The sequence below is a fragment of the Odocoileus virginianus genome, chromosome 3, assembly GCF_023699985.2.
Source record: "Odocoileus virginianus isolate 20LAN1187 ecotype Illinois chromosome 3, Ovbor_1.2, whole genome shotgun sequence".
In the NCBI taxonomy this organism is placed as follows: Eukaryota; Metazoa; Chordata; class Mammalia; order Artiodactyla; family Cervidae; genus Odocoileus; species Odocoileus virginianus.
In genome coordinates, this window is record NC_069676.1 from 3,295,175 (window position 1) to 3,311,843 (window position 16,669).

A 16,669-nucleotide genomic window follows, 5' to 3' on the forward strand; every position below is an offset into this window, starting at 1 on the left:
CAGTCCCTGGGACACAAGCAGGCCAGTCTCCAGAGCGTTTATTCTCTCCTAGGGGGGAGAGGGCGCGGGTCCAGCAGTCTCTGGGGCGCAGACCCCTACGTGTACCATATGAACCCATAGGTGGCGTTGAGAATCTCCTCGCGCGTGCGCAGCCCGTAGAGCTCGCCCATCATGGGAGTCACCCAGCGCGTGGTGTGGAACACGGACTCACCCACCTGTGGGGATGGAGGGGTAAGGGTGGGTCCCAGGAGCCTGCTGGGACCCCACCAGGCTTGGCAGCCCCCGTGCCTCTACCCGGAACGGCCGCCCCATGCTGGCACCTGGCACCCACTCCCGCAAAGCCCCAGGTTTTCTGTGGGAGGCTGAGGACCCACCTTCCAGCCCGGCACGTCCTTCATGATAGTTGCCTCCTCCTCCAAGTTCTCCCGAAGCATCTGGAGAACCCTGCAGGGAGACAAGGTGGGAGGTGGGGGACAGGGCCGATCCCTACCAGGGCCTCTGCCTAACAAACCTGCCAGACCTGCCCCTCCTCCAGCTCCCCATCACCTTCCAGGGCTTTCAGCCCCGCACACACGCTGATCTCCCCGCTTTACTTCCTTCCCCCTGACAAACTCTCGCAGCCCTCCCAGCCAACGTCCCCTCGTCCAGAAACATTCATTCTCCCTCTTGGGGCTCTTCTGCAAGTCAAGTATGGGGTCCTCTCCAAGGACGACGGCAACCCCTGGAGCTGCCGTCAACAAGGTCATGGCTGTTGATCCCCACGTGCATTCTGGCCTTGTCCCACAGTGCAGGCTGGGGCACTCTGACCTGTGACCTCTTGACCCCAGTGCCCTACCTCCGGTCCTTCTCTGCCTGCAACAGAGGCATCAGCGCGATGCGGGCCTCGAAGTCCTCGATCTGGAGACGCCTGTGAAACCCCAAAACTGACAGATCAGTCCCCGGTGGGATGGTGGCAGATGATGTGGCCCTTGGACGGGCATTACCCTGGCATGGGGCTTGGGGGAGAGGCAGAGGCAAGCAAGGGGGAAAGTGGGCTCAGCCACCAGTAGCCTGCGATGGGCGCGGGGGATGTGGGGAAACACAGCTGGCAGGGGCGGCATCAGTCCACAAGACTGCTGGCTTCACACTTTCTTTTCAGCTCAAAACTTTTTTTTTTTAATCCTAAAAATAGCCCAGGCCTGATGATTGCAGTGAACTGGGGGGAACATTCATCATGAGGTTCTGGGCCTTACAAAACCACATCCTTTTCATCTCAAAATAACCGTGGGGGGGGGTTGGCGAGTGGGGGGGTTGGCGAGTATCATGAGCAGCTTCTTTCTTCTCCCTGCTTTTCGGCGTCTCTAACTCGCCAGCCCTGTCTGCTGGGGGGAGTGGGGAGAGCGGTCCCAGTGACGCAGCCCAGGGGGTGGCCCCTGACCCTGTCCCCCCATCACCACGAATCTCACAGCAACACAGGGAAGGGTCCCAGGGAACTTCCGCCTCCACCTCAACCCCCCAGGACCCAGGGACCGGGGCTGCTGTCCTCAGCAGTCACATACCATGGCTACCGCGGTGCCCCCCGGGAGACTGGGCCTGGTCTCGCCTGCTCAGGGTGGGGTCCAGCACCCACCAGGTGCCCTGAATTCACTGAACAAAGTGGAGTGCCCTCCGCGTGCTGGACCTTCTCCAACACTGCCCTTGTAGGGGGGTGAGCAGGGTCCAGGTGGATGCTGAGGACACAGAGCGGGGGAGGGTGGCGGGGACCGCTGGTTGGGAGCCAGTGAGGAGGAGCCATCTGACAGAGTACTGGGCAAACTCGGAGGTGGCCAGGGTCCAAACCAAGGCCACAGCAGACTGGGACCCTCAGGCCGGTGTGGCTGGCCCGGCCATTGTCTTGTATGATCTGCCTTTGAAGTCCTGGTATCACCATTGCCCGGGCACCACTGACAAACACCCCCTGAGGGACAGGGCCTGTCCCCCTGCCTCCGTCTCTGTCTATGCAAACTGGACCTTGGGGTACCTGGGGGTGGAGCTCAAGGGTACCTAGTGAACACCCAGAGGCAAGCTTCTTACTTACTAGTCAGTCATTCCTTGAAGTAAAGCCCAGAAATGGACTCGCCAGCTCAGGCCCTGAGCTCCCTGAGGTACTGACAGGGGCCTGGAGGAGCCCCGGGTCCACGGCCTAAGTCCCCACCCGCCTCTCCAGTGCGGGGCCTACCTGCGCTCGCGGTTCCACCTCATCATGCTCCAGTACCCGAAGAGCAAGGCCCCAATGCCCACGGCGAACATGCTGTAGCCTGCAGGGTGAAGACACCGCTCAGCACCTGCCCGAGGGACAGGCCACGTTGACCCGTCTTCTCCTAACCCACAACCCACCCACGGCAAGCACTCCAGAAACAGGAACGAGGGAGAGAAGGCGAAAGCCCCCACGGAGCCCCAGCCAGCCAGCCAGGGCTGTTTCTAACGGCTGTTCTTAGACTACTTGTTTGTCGGTGGGGCGTCCACCCGCCCCTCCCATTGACGCCCCCTCCCCTGGAACTGCAGACCACGCTTCATCCCAATCACCCGCTCTGCGGGCAGGGCACACCACGCTGCTGCGGCTGCCGCAGCCCAGCCCCATGCCAGGGTTCTCAGAAGGCGCAGCTGGGCAGAGACCATGGGAGAGCCTGGCAGTCTAAATGGCTACAGCTGTGTGGCTTCGGCCCACCAATTGACCAGAAGGTCGTTTGAGTTCCTTCAGCCAGCTGGTTCCCGTGGCGAAGCATGGTGTCCACGCTGGGTCCTGGCCCCACCGAGGGCCCGGCAGCCTGGGGCACCTCCCCAGGGGCTGCCCAGAAGAGGCTGGATGGGGCTGCCGGGGGCAGGCAGCGCCCTGCAGGGGCCACCCGGCCACCCCCTGGGCTCCCAGGGTACTACTGCCTCCCAGCCTCATGGGATTGAGCCCCTTCCTGGGACCCCAGGAGACAGAGGCTGAAATGAATATTTACTGAGCCCCTGGGGCACCTGGCTGTAATTCTGACTGACAGGCTGTGGGCCTGCTGGGGTCTTCAGGGAGGTCTGGATGCCTGGGGCCTGGCTGGGGCTGGCTCGTCCCACACCCCCTTCTCTTTCTAGCCTTGGTCTCTCCTCGGAATGGAACTCGTGGCTGTTGGGATGAGCTCACCAGCTCAGCCAGACTGAGCCCCATGTAACACCCAGTAAAGGGCCAGCAAATGGTGGGTAAAGCCACTCCCTGGGCCTGGCAGGGGACGAAGTGTGGGCTCTTTCTCCTTTAGTTTGGTTTAGCACAAGACTCATCTGGCACCTCTGTTGGACCCAGAGATAAATGAGAAACTGGCTCAATTTTTTACTCCTTTTAGTTCAACCTGTTAAAACACAAGCTGAAGGCAAGACATTGCCAAGTTATGGGGGACGAGGCAGTGGGAGCACGCTGGCTCCTGTGCTGAGAGGCCCGAGTGCCCAGGACCAGCCCTCAGTGTGCCCACGCTGGGCAGGCTGCACGCTCCGCTGGGTGATATGCGCTTCACCAAAGCTGCCCATTCTCTGCAGAGAGGCTCAGGGGTTTCTCCTTCTACCCCAGCCCCAGAGAATAGACCTAGGCTGTCCTTGTAAGGGCCTCTTACCCCCAACACTGGGCGCTCATGAGTGGGTCCATCTGGAAGATAAATTCCAAGACTAAGGTAAGGTGCTAGAGGAGGATATGGCAACCCACTCCGGTGTTCTTGCCTGGAGAATCCCATGGACAGAGGAGCCTGGCAGGCTACTGTCTGTGTGGTCACAGAGTCAGACACGAGGGGGGGGGGTGGCTAGACAAAGTGAGGTGACCTTCCCTCTAACTCATCTAGTCCTCACTGACAGTGGTGAGGCTGATGCCCCAGGCCCTCAGGGGGATGTCTGCACCTCCTCTGGTGGGAGGGGCACATCCAGAAAAGGGAGCAAGCCAGGTGTAAAGACGACCTGAATAAACAGAAATGCATCCTGTGTTCATGGGTCAGAACACAACATTGTTCAGATGGCAGCAGTCTCCAAACTGAGGTTCAGATCAACCTAGTTCCCATCAGAATCCCTTCCTCCCCCCACAGTCCCACAGAAACCGACAAGCAGCTTGGAAAATTCATGTGGAAATACAAGGGCCCAGAACAGCTGAGATAGTTCTGGAAAAGAACAAAGTTGGAGGACTCTTCAAACTTATCACGCAGCTGTGTGTACAAGACAGTGTGCACTGGCATAAAGACAGACGTGTACGTCGGTAGAACAGAGCTGAGAGGCCAGAAATAAACCCTCACATTTATGGTCAATTGATTGTGGACAAGGGTGCCAAGATAATTCAATGGGGAAAGAATAGTCTTTTCAGCAAATTGGACAACTGGGTAGCCACATGCAAAAGAATAAAGTGTGCATCTCCCTCCCTCCATACACAAAAATTAACTCAAAATGGATCAAAGACCTCAATGTAAGAGCTAAAACTATAAACCTCTTAGAAAACAGCGAAGTCATTCTGTGACCTAGGATAAGGCAACGATTTCTTAGATTAGACACTGGCCACACAAGCGACAAGAGAAAAAATAGATGAACTGGACACTGCTGAAAGTGACACTATCAACAAGCTGACAAGACAAGGATGGAAGTATTTGGAAATCATGTGTCTGATAAGGGAATGGTATCCAAAATATATAAAGAACTCTTAAAATTCAATAATAAAAAGACTAACCACCTAATTTAAAATGTGTCAAGTGTCTGTATAGATATTTCTTCAAGGAAGCTACACAAACAGCCAGCAAACACATGAAAAGGTGCTCAACATCATTAGTAACTAGGGAAATGCAAATCAAAACCACAGTAGATACCACCTCACACCCACTAGGATGACTAAAAATTTTTTTTAATAGAGAACAATTAGTGTTGTCCAGATGCAGAGAAATGGGAATGCCCATACACTGTAGATGGGAATGTAATTTGGTATAGCCAATTTGGAAAACAGTTTGGCAGTTCCTCAAAATGTTAAATGTGGAGTTACCATGTGACCCAGCAACCCCACTTCACCCAAGAGAAAGGAAACATATGTTCACACAGAAACAGAACAAGCATGTTCAGAGCAGCACTGTTCATAACAGTCAAAAGATGGAGACAATTCAAACGTCCATCCAATAGTAAATGGACACACAAGACCTCCCGCCATACAAGGTTACTCAGCCACAATAAAGAAGGAAGCACTGACGCATACTACAACGTATACATTAAAAACGTGCTGACAGCACTTCCCTGGTTGTCCAGTGGTTAAGACTCTGCCTGCCAACGCAGGAGACACGGATTCCATCCCTGATCCGGGAAGACTCCACACGCCGTGGAGCAACTGAGCCCTGCACGACTACTGAGTGTGTGCTCTGGAGCCCAGCAGCCACAACTACCGAGCACATGCGCTGCGACTGCGGAGCCCATGCACCCTAGAGTCCACGCTCCGCAACGAGACAACATCGCAATGAGAAGCCTGCGCACCAGCACGAGTAGCCCCCACTCGCCGCAGAGGAGAGAAAAGCCCACACCGCAGTGGAATCCCAGCACAGCCAAAAATAAACAAACAACAACAAAAAACATGCTGCGAAAAGTGAGACATAAAGAGACATCATTAACTATGCCATTTATATGAGAGGCAAATCCCTATCCCTAGAGGCAGGAAGCAGACCTGTGGTTGTCAGGGGCTGGGGGAGGATGTGGAGCGACTGCTCCACAGCACAGCATTTCTTCTGGGGTGATGAAAATGTAAAGTTAGATTGTTCCAATGGCTGCACAACTGGGAACAGACGAAAAATCAGTCTGCTCACATGAAATGGGTGATTATATGGTATGGCATGTGAATCTCAATTAAAACGTTAAAGATACCAGAAAAAAAGGGCCATTCACTGGGTGCAGGAGGGTGAGGAGAGCGGCGTGTGAGAGACCAGGGGAAGGTGGGGGCAACAGTCACTTCAGTAGCTGTGTGGATCACGGGTGGCACGTTGTAGCATGCTGGCGGTGAGTGGTCCAGGCAGAGAAAAGGGGAGGGGGTGCCAAGCTTGGGGTCACGGTGCCTGGACAAGAGCAAGACCGATGGAGAGAAAGCAGCTGTGGATAAGGCTGGAGGACAGAAATGAGGGCAGGGTGCAGGATGAGAGTGAACAGCCGCTGTTCCCTCTATCTGGGCAACTCTTTTTCAGAGAGGTCCTCGCGCCCATTGTGGCTCACTAAGGTGCCAATCATCCTGGGCCACAATGGGAAATCACAAGCAACGCGTCTGTCTCCTCAGCTGTGTGAGCTCCTCAGGACAGAGCCCAGCACTAAGGACGCGCTCAGCAGTCACTAAATGCAGGTACACGGACAGAGACCACACCTCAGAAAGGGTTATATTCCTCACCCCTCTGTAGCCAGGAGAGACTGAGGTGGTCTGGATGTGCAACAGGGGAAGCGGGTGTAAAGGCTGAGAGTAGGAGACCCAAGCGCAGGCAGAGGCATGTAAGGCACATAGCAAGCACTGCTGAGAGGAGCAGGATACAGGCCACATGTGGGCCTGCAAAATAAGAGAGATGCTGGTTACGGGAAGCCCAGGGAGACTCAAGGGCTGCGGTTCTTGTGCGGCCTGGTCTGGACACAGGCCACAGAAGTACATGTGTATAAACAGAACTCGTGCCACGCACCCGAACAGCGTTCTAGCCTGGGTGCTAAGTTAAGATTTTGAGAAAAGACGAGACAGATCGCATTATATTCATTGAACCTAGGAGTGAGTCTAGAGTTCAGTGCCCAGTGCTCTGAATCTAACCTGTAACTGTTTTTGTATGGTCCTCAGGCTAAGCACACTTTTAGGTTGGCAAAGTTAATACTTACCTGGCTCTTTACAGAAAAAGTTTGCCAACCTTTGTTCCAAATTACAAAAAAGCCAGTAGAGAGCAAGGGAATACTTGAGTTTTTAATCTAACATTAACTTTTCTCTGTCTTAATTATAACATTTAAAAAAATCATGCCCATGAATTTTTTTCTGCTTTTTAATTGAGGCATAATTTGCAAAACATGCACATGTTTTAAATGTAAAGCTCAATGAGTTTCAGCAAAATATTCATTCTTAACTTGGTTGACATTCTGTTAATCTTGACTGCAGTGTATGGCTGTTTTTTACTTTCTCTTACATGTTTTTGTGTTGACCCCAATAAAAAAATTTTAAAACGTTATTTAGAGCCCTTGACAAATTGAAGAATCCATATTTCTGGGATATCCTGCAGGTGGGGGCCACCAGCGAGGCACCACTGCGCAGAACTTTTTTCCCGCCCCCCTACCCCTCCAAAAAAATCTTTCAAATTCCCTGGGTAATCCAGGTTCGGCCCCAGCTTTACTCTGGGTGGCCCTGCGGGGAGTCGCATCCTCTCTCCGGTCTCAGTCTCCCTACTTGTGAAACGGGAATGTGCGGGAAGGCTCCAGGCGGGGGCTACACTAATTTCAGTTTGTGCTTAGTCGCTCAGTCATGTCCAACCCTTTGCGACCGTAGGGACTGTAGCCCGCCAGGCTCCTCTGTCCGTGGGATTTTTCAGGCAAGAATACTGGAGTGGGTTGCCATGCCCTCCTCCAGGGAATCTTCCTGAACCAGGGATCGAACCTGCACCTCCTCTGTCTCGTGAATTGCAGGCGGATTCTTTACCCGCTCAACCACCGGGGAAGCCCTCTCTCGGTTTAATCAATGAATTGTAAAATATAAATAATTAACGGGACCGACCTCCTGGGCTGTTACGAGAAGGAAGCAAAGGGCTTAGTAAACGGTCGACAAACTGCAGCAGTTTTCATTATTGTTAGTACTGAAGCTTTGGGGGATCCCAAGGCTCCGCCTCCTGTCACACCGCGGGGAAACCTTGGCCCGCTAGACTCCCTGGCGTCCCGACCCCCCCGCGGCGCCTAGAACGCCCAGACCCTGACACCCCGGCGCAGAGCGACACTGACCCGACAGTCCCCGACGCGGAAGGTTCCGCTTGTAGTCGATAGGGCCATAGCCCCCCACCGGGGGCATGTCCTGCTTCACCTTCGACGCCGCCATGCTTGCAGGACCTTGCACTTCCGGTCTCAGGAGGAAGTTACGCAACGGCGATCGACACCATGCTGAGTGTGGCGGAAGCTGCAGCGCAGGTCTCGGGCCCGACTGGGAAACCTAGGGTGCCGCTGCACCTACCCCAGTTCGTGCGGGAGCGCCGTGGCGGGGCCTGGGATCAACTGCGCGCCCAAGCTGCGACCAAAAAGTCCTTCTTTTCTCTTCTCCTAGACGGAGGCATGGCTCGGTCGGTGCTGAAGCCTGCAGCCCGTCTGGTCGCCAGAGTGGACCTTCCCACTCGCCTTCCCTCTGGGGCAATGTGAGGCCAGTTAGAAACCCCAGGCTCCCGAGGGAGCCAGGTATCATCCCATTTTCCTCCCTTGGGGCCCCCTGCGGGCAGCCCAGGGCTCTGCAGGGTTAGGACTGGATTACACGAAGTTCGGGGACGGCTGCTGCTCAGATTCGGACTCCTGAGGAGCCGCCCCAACCCCAGGCTCGGATTCCACTCCCGTGACGGTCGAGACGCCTTGCTAGTGTCCTCTCATCGGGAACTGGATCATTCAGAGCGATTATGAGTCACAAAGCCGTAGGGCCGAGGGGAGAGCACCACGGGGTGGGGAGGGGGGGTCAGGCCCCCCACCCCCACCCCGAGGCAGGGTGACGCCCGCGGTCACTTCACAAGGCAGAAATTGTTACCTGGGCAATAAAAGGCACCGCAGAGGCGGGGGCCGGGGAGTGGGCACATGGGGGTGCGGGTGTGCAGGTGCCAAGCGCCATGGGTTAGGCCCGAGATCGGAGTCCGGCCGCCCCCCGACAGCAGCCGCCTCCTGCTCCCCACGCGCCCCAGGCGCCACCATGTCGGGCGACAAGCTTCTGAGCGAACTCGGCTATAAGCTGGGCCGCACGATAGGAGAGGGCAGTTACTCCAAGGTAAAGGTGGCTACGTCCAAGAAATACAAGGGCACAGTGGCCATCAAGGTGGTGGACCGGCGGCGCGCACCGCCCGACTTTGTTAACAAGTTCCTGCCACGCGAACTGTCCATCCTAAGGGGCGTGCGGCACCCACACATTGTGCATGTCTTCGAATTTATCGAGGTGTGCAACGGGAAGTTGTACATCGTGATGGAGGCGGCCGCCACCGATCTACTGCAGGCAGTGCAGCGAAACGGGCGCATCCCCGGGGGGCAGGCTCGCGACCTCTTCGCACAGATCGCGGGTGCCGTGCGCTACCTACACGACCACCACCTGGTGCACCGCGACCTCAAGTGCGAAAACGTGCTGCTGAGCCCTGATGAGCGTCGCGTCAAGCTCACCGACTTCGGTTTCGGCCGTCAGGCTCACGGATACCCCGATCTGAGCACCACCTACTGCGGCTCTGCCGCCTACGCGTCTCCCGAGGTACTGTTGGGCATCCCCTACGACCCCAAGAAGTACGACGTGTGGAGTCTGGGCGTCGTGCTCTACGTCATGGTCACCGGCTGTATGCCCTTCGACGACTCGGACATCGCCGGCCTGCCCCGACGCCAGAAGCGCGGCGTTCTCTACCCCGACGGCCTCGAGCTGTCCGAGCGCTGCAAAGCACTGATTGCCGAGTTGCTGCAGTTCAGTCCGTCAGCCAGGCCCTCCGCGGGCCAAGTAGCGCGCAATGGCTGGCTGCGTGCGGGGGACTCCGGCTAGAAGCCGGGGTTCCCACCGTTCCCGCCGCCCCGAGCATTGCGCAAGAGCAGGGCACGCGCAAGAAGCGCGCTTCCGTAGTTCCGCGAAGCCGCCGCGCACCGCTGTGCACGCGCCCTTCCCCCTTCCCTACTTCTTCGACGCCGGGGGCCGCAGTCGCCCCTGTTTGGAATTCAACTACAACACGATCCCAAGAGCAGGAGGGCGCATGCGCTCCCTCGGTTCCCAGCGAGAAGGCCCCAGGAGGGGGCCAGATGAGAGGAGACAGAAACGTTGCGCCGGTGCAGGGTGAGCGACCGCTACGCGGTGGGCGGTGGTTGCTTGGAGAAGCTGCTGGCGAGTGGACGCGCGCAGAGGACGTCCATCCACAGCCAGCCTCGCGTACCGGTGAGGGAAGGCGCGCTCCAGGCGCTGCCCTCCTTGGAACTTGCAATAAACTCGCTCTTTCTCACACTTAGCTCTAGCAATGGCCCCCTTTTATGGAGCAGTGGGGAGGGGATCACTCCCCGGGGAAAGGCAGGCACGGGCACCCCATTTGAGAGAAACTTGTGGAGGTTCCTGCTCCAGGTCTGAAAAGGGAGTTAGGAGGATTCGAACAGAGACCTTTCCGGCTCCCCATCCTGGGCAGACTTGAAGGGGCCTTGGCGTCATCCTCAGCAACGTAATGGCCCTGGGAAAGGAGGTGCTGGATTGGAGAGCAAGACCCCAGCACCTTTCTGGTGTTTAAGGATGGGACAGCAAGGGGCCGGGGGGGCACCTGTCCAGACAGAAAGTGTTTACAAAAGAGGAAATTGAGGCCCACACTTGCCCAAGAACAGTCAGGATTGGCACCCCGATATGTCTGAAGTGGGGTGGGGAGGTGCTGGAAGCTCTCCTTGGTGAAGGAGGGGTTAGGCCCCTTCCTTGGTGAGGCAATGGAGTCTGCCAGGTTCATTCTTTTTTAATTGTAGAACAGTTACTTGACAATAGTACGATGGTTTTCACGCCATTCACTAACACGAATCGACCATAGGTGTACACATGTCCCCTCCCTCCTGCAGCCCCTGTCCCACTCGTGGTTCCACTTACGCTGTGTTCACTCAGGCATTTTTTGAGCAGCTGCTGTGTGCAAGGCACTGGGACACAGCCAAGTGGCTTGGATCCATCCGTGCTCCCAGCAAGAGAGCAAGTGGAAAGTAAAAGAATGGCGTGAAGATAAAATAATTGTAAAGTTGTGCTAAATGCCAGGTGGGGGTGAGCAAAGAGGAACTGAAGGGAAGGAATCAAACACTGGGAACAACAGGAGTGTTCCCAAGAGAGGATGGAGCCGGTGTGTTTGAGTAATGCTAGAACTGCTGTAGCTGGAATGGAGAGGGAAAGGAGGCAGAGAGGTATAAGGGGTGTGTCTGGAGAGGGACCCCACAGGGTCTGGGGAAGGCTGGGGGTTGTTTTGCTTGTGATGAGGTTACTGAGTTTAGTGACAGTGGCTGTTGTCATTCGGGTGTACGAGAAACAGCTCCCTAGGTGCTTACCCTGTCTGCCTCCCCCAGAGCCCAAGTCCCTGACGAGAGTGGTCAGTTTCTGGGTCTGACCGTACCCCACCCCTGCTCCCTCACCCTCCGTGGCTCTCAGGTGCCTTGGGGATGTGCCAGCTCTCCCTCCACTCCCTTCAAATAGGGTGTGGTCCCAACCGCCTCATTTTAAAGAGCAAGAAACAGGGTGAGAAGAGGGAAATGTCTTGCTCACTCAGAATGAAACCCACATCCTTTGCCCTTGCCCCCAAGGTCCAGTCACACTGCTCTCCTCTGTCCTCAACCTGCATTGCGTGGTCTCACCTCTGAGCATTTGCACAGGCTGACACCACTCCCAGTGCTTTTCCCTTCTCCTCATGCAAGACTTGGCCTGAAAAACGTCACCTCTCAAGAGGCCCCGTTCTTTCCCTCCTCACAAGGTGTGATCCCAATGATGGGGGCGTGGCACATGCCCTTTTGTGCCCTCTCATCCTGTGTGTAAGCAGTGGGCCTGGGGGTCCTTCCCCTCATGGCCACACCCGTGACTCAGTGAAGAGGGGACAGGGTCTCAGGGACCAGGCTGGTGGCCCTCCCTCCACGGAGGAGCCTGGGTGCCTGACCCAGCAGACTCCCTTGCAGAGGGGCCTGTGGAACCCCAGACGTGGGCTTCTGTCAGTGTTGGGGTGCGTGGGTGCAGTCAGCATGTGCCACAGGCGTCAGGCTTGAGTTCCATCCGGTAGTGTCTTGTTCCAGTTCTGTGCCTTGCCCAGGTGAGACCAGGCTGGCCATGGCCGCAGGGGAGGGATGTCAGACAGACTCCAGGCTGGAGGCAGAGATGCCCCAACAACAAGCGGCAGCAATAAATAAATGAACGAAAGCACCTAGGAAAACAAGGTGACATTTTATGCATATTGGAGTTCAAAGTGCTCATAGGTTTCATTTTGTGAGTAAAACTTTGAAACAATGTGTCAACCTTTGAAAACAACTTGTACCAGGAATTGTTCATTTCACAGCCAGCCAGGTGGCTCCCACACTGCACCATCACTGTGCTGCAGCAGACACCCAATGTTGAGCCAGAAAAGCCCACCACTCTGGGTTGGAGGCTGTTGATGGCTAGAACCCAAGCCAAAGGGCAGAATTCACTGCATCCTCACCTCATGCACTCCCCTGGCCCTGTGTGTAAACAGGCCACAAAGCGCCACCCAGCGGTAAGACTGTAGCATCCAGTTGGGTGCGTGCTTGCGTGCAGTCATGTCTGACTCCTCGCAACCCAAGGGACCATATAGCCCACCAGGCTCTCTGTCCATGGGATTCTCCAGGCAAGAACATTGGAGTGGGTTGCCATGCAGTCCTCCAGAGGATCTTCCTCACCCAGGGATTGAACCCACGTCTCTTATGCCTCCTGCACTGGTAGATGGGTTACCACGAGTGCCACCTGGGAAGCCCCAGCATCCAGTTTCATTCTGTTCTGTTCAGTCACTCAGTCGTATCCAACTCTGCGATGGACAGGGAAGCCTGGAGTGCTGCAGTCCATGGGGTCGTAGAGTCAGACACGACTGAGCAATTCAACTGAAGCATCCAGTTGGGCAAGACTAAAATCCCCATGGCAAGTGAGATATGAAAGAAACCCAAGAAACAAGTGTCCGATCCTTTGCTGTTAAGAAAGGATCACCCTGCCATCCTAAGTCTCCAAGCTGCCCCAAAGCTGGGAGGAAAATGCAGGATACCAAAGCCGAGCAGTCAAAAAGAAAAATACAGCCAACACATCATCCATTTCTTTATTGTCCTTCAGATTCTAAAACTTCATGACACAACGTATAGCCATTGATTCCAGCGTCTTTATTTATTAGAACTTCTATGCCGGTTTGGTGGTCACTTTGTTTTTTAACATTCTTATCAAAGACTTAGAGTCACAATAAATACAAGTGACAACCTCCTCCCCCCAATCAAAACAAACCACCTCCCAAATACCCTACATTGGTGTGACTATTACTCTTCAAGGATTATAAAACTTTAGCTGTCCTTTAAAAAAAAAAAACTCAGTCCAACTTCTTTAGGCAAACGCCATGTGCAGCATAACTAGGCATCAAAGAAAAACCCTATGGCAGAGCAGCAAGGACCGTCTTTCCATTATTCAGGCCTGTGATGAGAATGTATGATTTATACAAAAACCCCCTCCCAGCCACAGGAGTGACTTGTGGGCCACTCAGGAGCCATGTGGGGGCGTCGCCTCTTTCATTCCCTCTGCACCAGAGACCTTTCGCTTCCAGACCAGAGCCGCCACCACACCCCTACCTCCCAGAGCAGTCACTCTTGACCTTGTCAAAGGTGTGGGTCTCAAGAGATACACCTGGGACACTGAAGACTAGGGTCCCCACAACAGTCGGGATGGCCAGAGCCATGGGCAGCTCTGAGTGGACGCAGTTACCTGTGTGGGCACCCACAGGCCTCCGCACACAGCCATTTCAGATAGGGAAGGGAGCCTGGTGAGGCCTGCACCCCAGTCCACATAATAGCCGACTTTCTGAATAGTTTCCAGGTGCCACTGGGGGTTCCTGTCACAGATTACTGGGAAGTTACAACTGTCATTTGGGACTGGGGGCTCCCAAGTTCTCTGGTTCTCCTGGGAACCAGATCCTCTCAGCCTGCAGAATCCCAAAACCATGGCCCATTCTGAAGGGTGGGCTTTGGGGCTGGGAGAATACCTTTAACATTAACATCCTTCCCATACTCGAAAGGTACTTAATGCTCTTTCTTAATAACATTATAAATTTCAGCACAGAACCATGCACTTGAGGCTTATAGGAGTGACAATGCAAAGGGGAAACTAAAGGAAAAAGGGGGGATAGAAGTTTTGAGACAGGGGAAATGAATCAAGATTAAGGCATCTCACCTTCTGGATCCCCCCCTTTTTTTCTTGATCCCTTTTTAAAAAGCTACATTTATGTCACAGTAAGTCCTACCCATGGGAATGTTCCTGCAAATGCTGGGCTGGAGGTCAGGGCCCAGCCACCGCGTCTGCCTGTGGCGGTCAGTCTGCACTCAGCTCACAAGGTCTAGTCAGTAGCCTGGAGAAGTCTGGCCAGAGGAGGTGAGGAGAGGTGGATCCTGAGCATGGTGGAGAATGATGGGGAGAGGATCCGGGGCCAATGTGAGTGGCTTGGTTTTGAGCCCCGGAGTCACAGACCCAGTCAACCCCCGTGGGGGAGCAGCAGCCCTGGGCGCCCCCAGTGCTGAGGTGACCCTGGCCAAGATGCCTGAGCTGCTGCATAGCACTGAGATCAGTCTGCCCGGTTCGGCCAGCTGGGCACTCCTTCTTGTAGGATTTGGGAATTTTGGCCCGTGTCATCGAACAGAGAGAGCTAACAGCTCAGAGTAGTATAAGACAGGTATTTATTTGCCAGGCACACAGAAAAATGCGAGGAATAGAAATGCTTGCATACTCTTGATTTTTTGGTGTAAAAACACACCCTTCCCCACTCCCCCCTCCCCCAAAGGTCAATTTCCCCTTTTCCCCAAATCCCTGGATCTTGGAATGAAAGCCATCCTTCTCCAGCCCTCCCCTCCTTCAGGCCACCTTCATTATGCACTCAAAACAAAAATCAGTGAGAAATTTAGGGCTTTAGACAACAAAAAATTCAAATGCTTTGCAAAACTAGGTCTATTGCATGTCAAAAATGTCTTCTAAACACTGATGTTCACACAGCATAAGGGGGGTTAAATGAGCCTTTATTAGAACGGCGCAGCAGTGTATCTGAGGAAGGTGGCCCTACAAAATAAGGATTTTAAATTAAGTCCCTAACTGCATGGACAGGAGAACCAGGGCTGGGGCTGAAGTGAGGAGCAGCGTACCCCATCTCCACACGTGTGTGCATGCACATGTGACACCCTCACACCTGCACAGAGCTGGCCCATGTGCAGCACACACACAACAGCTTCTACCTTTCCTCATGGACTGATTTTTAAGGAGTGGGAGAAAACAAAACACAACTAAGAGCAGACCTGATCCTTTGTAAGACATTTCTGTAGACGCTAGAGGATTAAAAACAAAAGTCTGAAGGCAAACCCTGGCAGCACGGCCCTGCTTTTTAAGGGAGGTTCTAAACTAGACCCAAACGTAAACCCTGAAGTCTGGGGGGCGTGGGGGCGCCTCCCCACGCGGACACACCCGACAGGAGCACAGGCCAGGGCTTAGGATGCTGTCCATCAAAATGAGGAAAAGAAAAGGAAAAATTTAATAAAATAAATCACCACCACAACACAGAACACAACAGCCGGCCCCTCCGACTTCCTGCTCAGGGTCTGGGCGTGGCTGCCGATTCGCCCCTCCCTACTCGGGTGGCTGCACTCGGCTTCCAGGGTCCCAGGCTCTCTGGGTGGGTCTGGGTCGCAGTTTGTTCTTCTGCTTAAGTGTGGAAGGTCGGAGGGTGTCTCCGGGATGAGCAGCAGCAGAGGCCTTCTGCTGGAGTGAGGGCTGGGGGGTCACCGGGGTCACGCTTGGCAGGGAACCCTGGGTCTGCACAGTTTATGTTAAACTCCATCATTATGAGGTGATTTAAAAAAATGTGTCAACCAAGGGATTGCCATGAAGAAAGGCAGTCAGAGATTAAGAGGCTAAGACGGGGGCAAAGCAAAACAAAACAATGCTCCGCTCAACTTCTGCAGCCGGGCACCGCTGCCCGGGCGTGTCACAGTGTCTGGGCGCGCCGTCCACGGGCCCTGCCAGGGGCTGAAGGGGAGGGCCAGGAGCAGAGCCGGCCCCGAGGTCCGCTTTTCTGCTGGTGTTGGGCAAACTAAAGGCAAAGAAAGGAAGGAAGCCCACGGGAAAGGTCCCCCAGTATGAATCCTGGTCCACCTGTGAAGCGTCCCTCCGTGACGCGACGAGACTTTGTAGCCAAGACTGGAGCTCTCACTTCTGCAGCGTGGCCTGCGCGCGCTCGCCCTCTTGGGGAGCGGGGTGTCTTCCCGAGCGGAGGGTGGTGGGGCCAGGTGGGAGGGAGGAGGGAGCCTGTTCTCCACTGGGCCTGGCTCGCACTATTTCCACGTGGCTGACTGGGGGATGGAGCGGGGCGGGATCATGTCCAGGAGGTACTCCCGCTGGCGGTCCACGGCTGAGGAGGTCTTGTGCACCGCCAAGCTCGGGCTGACAAATGCGAGGGCCCCGCCTGCGACAGGACAGAGCAACAGGCTGTAACGGCCCGGTCAGGGGAGGCTCCGGGGAAGACCCCCGCCTTGGCTGGGCCCGCTGGGCACAGGTGGCACGAAGCCCAGCTGGGGGAACCCCCGAAAGCCTCCAACCAGCACACTCTGGGTTCTGGGCTGGCATGCAGCCAAACACTGTCCCAAGGCCCCGGCAGCAGCAGGGACCTGAGTCACTGTGGCACCAGGTATTCTGGGTGGGTTAATCTCTTCTGTGGAACAAGACTTCCAAAATGAATGCACCACAGAACCCTCCATGCACATTCGAGGCCAGCGCTCCAGA

At 55.3% G+C, this 16,669-nt stretch overlaps 3 protein-coding genes across 8 annotated transcripts in view; 1 reads left to right on the plus strand and 2 right to left on the minus strand.

The window, feature by feature from the left end:
- Nucleotides 1-21: 21 nt before the first annotated feature.
- On the minus strand, nt 22-8,130 carry NDUFA13 (NADH:ubiquinone oxidoreductase subunit A13). Its single transcript, XM_020884506.2, has 5 exons — nt 7,939-8,130; nt 2,198-2,276; nt 836-907; nt 375-444; nt 22-215 (listed from the first exon to the last, which is right to left on the minus strand). Exons 1-5 carry the CDS (start codon nt 8,030-8,032, stop codon nt 96-98), a joined length of 435 nt encoding a protein of 144 aa, XP_020740165.1. The 5' UTR covers nt 8,033-8,130; the 3' UTR covers nt 22-95.
- A 518-nt stretch (nt 8,131-8,648) lies between these two features.
- Nucleotides 8,649-10,154, plus strand: TSSK6 (testis specific serine kinase 6). The gene has a single exon (XM_020884505.2). It carries the CDS (start codon nt 8,879-8,881, stop codon nt 9,698-9,700), a length of 822 nt encoding a protein of 273 aa, XP_020740164.1. The 5' UTR covers nt 8,649-8,878; the 3' UTR covers nt 9,701-10,154.
- Nucleotides 10,155-12,951: 2,797 nt separating this feature from the next.
- GATAD2A (GATA zinc finger domain containing 2A) overlaps nt 12,952-16,669 on the minus strand; it is a 92,504-nt gene continuing 88,786 nt past the window's right edge. For all 6 annotated transcript variants that reach the window (XM_070461175.1, XM_070461181.1, XM_020884433.2 and 3 more), the window contains one exon: nt 12,952-16,352. In XM_070461175.1, the coding sequence (XP_070317276.1) occupies nt 16,222-16,352 (131 nt within the window). In that variant the 3' untranslated portion in view covers nt 12,952-16,221. The remainder of the gene's footprint in view (nt 16,353-16,669) is intronic.